The following is a 3,823-nucleotide window of genomic DNA, read 5'->3' on the forward strand; positions in this document are numbered from 1 at the left end:
TATCACTGATTTTATTGTGACAAAAAAAGAGAGATGAATAATTGGTCTTGTCAGTTGGTTTCTAAAGTAACTGAACCAGCCTTTGTGGACATAAGAAAAGAGAATTATTTAAAGTTTTAGATACAACTGTGATAAGTAATAGCGTAATGAATTTTTGTACATATTTTTGACTTGTTTTGAATATATAATATTTTAAAACAAGTGGATTGTCTGCTGTCCATTTATTGTTCAAATTTATTGCCAACATGTCACAGATGCCTACTGTAAAGAATTTGTAGCCGTACATAAACCGGACAGCAATGTTGTTGAATTTTGCTACTCCAGGACTATGTTTGCTAGTCATCCCTAACTTAGAAATGATGACCAAGAGGGAAGGCAGTTAGTCAACACTACCCACTGTTGTCAGACCAAATTGTGAGATTTAACCATCACTCTTATAATGCACCCATGCCTCACAGTGCAGAACGCATTTTCTGTTGTGCAATAATAGACCTCAGATCCACAGTCTCATCCCCAAGATATTAAAACTTGTCTGTATGTTGTAACTAGTACTATTTAGATGTTATTTTACACTCTGAAACATGTAGTTTTCCTACATTATTTACACAGACACTCGAAGACTTCGTTTTACACAAATTACCAAACAGCAACAAGAAGTATTCGTAATCAGCTGATATAGTTCGAAGCAGGTATAATATATGAAAATGTTAGGTTGTAGAAGATTAATTTATGCAGTACACGTGACCATTTTGAATATGTACAGTTTTTTTTATTCCATTTCATCAATAATCTAACCACTGCTTCATGTATAGACAATTAGATGGTGAAATAGCCCCTCCTTCCTGACACTCTTCCATCACCTGAGGGATAAAAACGATCCAACATTAATTAAATTATAAACTTACAATTTAAATATTTGCATGCATTTATATGTCAATAAAATTATTTGATACATCATACTGTGTAATTTCCTGCTATATTTTGTGCAGATACATTTATAAGCTTTGTTATCACGTCAAAATGTAGAAATTGGTTCTCTTGCTAACAGCAACAAAACTCGACTTTAAAATTATCACAAACTTACAGAATAGCTGCCGTTTCACTGAAGAATTAGATATCATTCATTAGAACACAGACAATATAAACTACTCACTGGACACACTCCACAGGGTAACCTCATCAAGCCAGTACTTTCTATTAAAGGTTCTACGGCTCGATATAACCTCGTCATTCCACCAGTTGAACCTGACGTGACCTGAGATGCAACAATTGTTTTCTCTACTTTTCCATCATATATTAACGTGTCCAAGATAGCTTCAATGTCCTCTGCACTCAGTGTTACCTGTAAACACGTTTTTGTTACAAAAATAAAACATAAAGAACATGCTGGTTTTATACAAGTAAACTCTACATTAGACTAAAATAATAAATTATTTATTTATTTTATTTTTAAGTTAAAATGCTTCATTTAAATATTTTCTTACATAAGTAAGAACTGAGAAAATTACAAAATTATATTGAATAAAATACGAAAAAGGGTCTGATTCTGATGATTTAGTTTGGCAGGTGGAACCAAGTAACTGATGACAATCAGTTCTGCCTGTTTTTGTTTAACATTTATAGGAAATTTGTTAATTAAAGTGATTGAATATTTATTTCCTGCTTATTTTTCTTATTATCCAATTTTGTTTTGTGTTCAATAAAAAGTGACAATGTCACGAATACCAAAGATATACTACAGTAATATATCCAGCAAACAAAAAATTCTTATCGTAATTATGAATTTCATAACTATTACCATTAACACATATCATCTCTATAATAAAATTACGAGTAAATAAAATGGTGTTAAAACTAGTGTTGTTCATGATTACTATAACAAAGGTGCAGAACGTGAATGTACACTATGTAGATATGTAAAGGCTGCACTTAAATATATTTACAATTTCAAAACTTGTAACAAGTAAACTTAAGATTTTAAACACAGAAATACGTATATTGAAGCCATATTGAAAATTTTACCGTAAAACTAGTTCCTCAAAACAATGTCAAATAATGAGCACTCTTTATTAACCCCATGTACACAGGTGGGGTCAAAACCTGCATACCATGACCTTTTTACAGAATGCCATTCAACTTGGTGTTATATATTTGATATCAGAGTTACCAACTATTCATTTTACTCTACATTACTGATTTAGTAACAGTTCATGATAGAGAAGAGTAAACAGCAGATACAATATACAAGAATACTGAAAAAACTGTAGATATGTATTTCAAAGGTTCTACAAATTATGCAAACTTTACATTGGACAAAAGTATATATATTTTTCACACGAACATCACCTTGAACTCTAAATTGTCAGATTGACATAATCAATTCAGACATATCTTGAGTAAAAATACTTTTTGTAATAGATCCGATTTTTTGTGTACAACAAACTTGTAGATCTTACTAAAAGCCTGTCAAATTTCCCGTAGATACAACTAGTAAATTTGAAATTATAGTCAATTTATCTTTTCTGGTATGGTGTCAGTCCAATGGATCAATCTTGTGCACATCTGGTTAAGATAAAAGCATTTATTGTTTAAAGTCCTTACTCACTGGTATGTAATACATAAAACCTTACACTACTTATGTACCTGTCACAGACAGTGGATCTAGTGTCTCACTTATTTTACATGATAAAACTGTAAAAAATGTAACCCCAAAATTTAAGTTTTGAATAAATTTAAAACGTGCGTGTGTTTTATAGCAAGTCAGATCAGGCTATCTGCTGTGTCCACCGAGGGAAATCAAAATACGTTCAAGAATCTGGTGTTTAGGCTTTCTAGCAATGTGGTGCCAAACAGTGCTGCATAAACATATTTCAAATTTGTAAGAAGGGTAAAAACATTTAATAAGATTGATAGTTACAATCTTTATACAAAAGATGACACTGAAGTCACAGCTACCTTGCTAATACCAAGTTCATTGATGAATTTCCAAATATCTTTTGAAGAGGCATATGAAGCATTTCTTTCAGAGATTGGGTCATTGGTCGCCTCTCTAGCTGTCATCAGCTGTAAAAATGTAATACCTTTTAAGAATACCGAGAAAAAGTTTCCTAATAGTCTTAAATCTATTCAGCAACAACAAAATTATAATCAGATAAGTTTGAATGAAATTAAAAGTTAATAATTAGTAAGAGATGTTTTCATTAAGAAACTTATTACTAGAAACTTTGAGAAATAAATAAAATGAAACAAGTATGAAATGTTTATATACACTCGTTTGAAATGAAAATCCTTGTTTTAGCTGAAAAAAAAAGTTTAATTGGTGGGTAATATTATATTTTTGACTTTCTTAGTTATACCACATGGTACGTTTATTTTTTGCAGTCTTGTTGCCTCTGAATGTCGATGAAAACCTTTAATGGTTGCCATTTTCACCTTACCAGTGCAAAGGAGGTCGATATTCCACCAGTTAAACTATCCTGTATTTGATAAAGGTGCTTTTCTTGTGAACATGTCAGCTTCTTGGTTTAGCTGGCATGTATATCCTAGTGATGATCTTATGATCTTACTTTCTTCCACCCAGTCACTATGAATTTTGTCAGTACTCTCTGTGAGTCAATTGCAAATATTATGTTAATGACACTGTATACTTGCAGCTCACTGCCTACAGCAATCCAGAGGATAGCTTACTTTACGGCTTCCAGCTCCATTCACATTAATACTATGAAAGTTGTAGCAAGAAACAGAACTGAAAATCATAATCTACTTACAATGGTTGGAGACGGCTTGAATGGGTAATGAAGAAAAACTTATATATATATATATA

The 3,823-nt window shown here is 31.6% G+C and overlaps 1 protein-coding gene across 6 annotated transcripts in view; it reads right to left on the reverse strand.

Annotated features, from left to right (window-relative positions):
• Positions 1-733: 733 nt before the first annotated feature.
• The window catches only part of LOC106467996 (DNA-directed RNA polymerase III subunit RPC6-like), a 25,334-nt gene continuing 22,244 nt past the window's right edge, over positions 734-3,823 (reverse strand). For 5 of the 6 annotated variants that reach the window (XM_013928391.2, XM_022396276.1, XM_022396273.1 and 2 more), the window contains 3 exons: positions 2,956-3,063; positions 1,154-1,342; positions 734-860 (listed from right to left, as the gene is read on the reverse strand). In XM_013928391.2, the coding sequence (XP_013783845.1) occupies positions 783-860; positions 1,154-1,342; positions 2,956-3,063 (375 nt within the window). In that variant the 3' untranslated portion in view covers positions 734-782. The remainder of the gene's footprint in view (positions 861-1,153; positions 1,343-2,955; positions 3,064-3,823) is intronic. The other variant, XM_022396277.1, reaches the window with a different exon arrangement.

Source organism: Limulus polyphemus, unplaced genomic scaffold (assembly GCF_000517525.1).
Source record: "Limulus polyphemus unplaced genomic scaffold, Limulus_polyphemus-2.1.2 Scaffold2823, whole genome shotgun sequence".
NCBI classification, from domain to species: domain Eukaryota; kingdom Metazoa; phylum Arthropoda; class Merostomata; order Xiphosura; family Limulidae; genus Limulus; species Limulus polyphemus.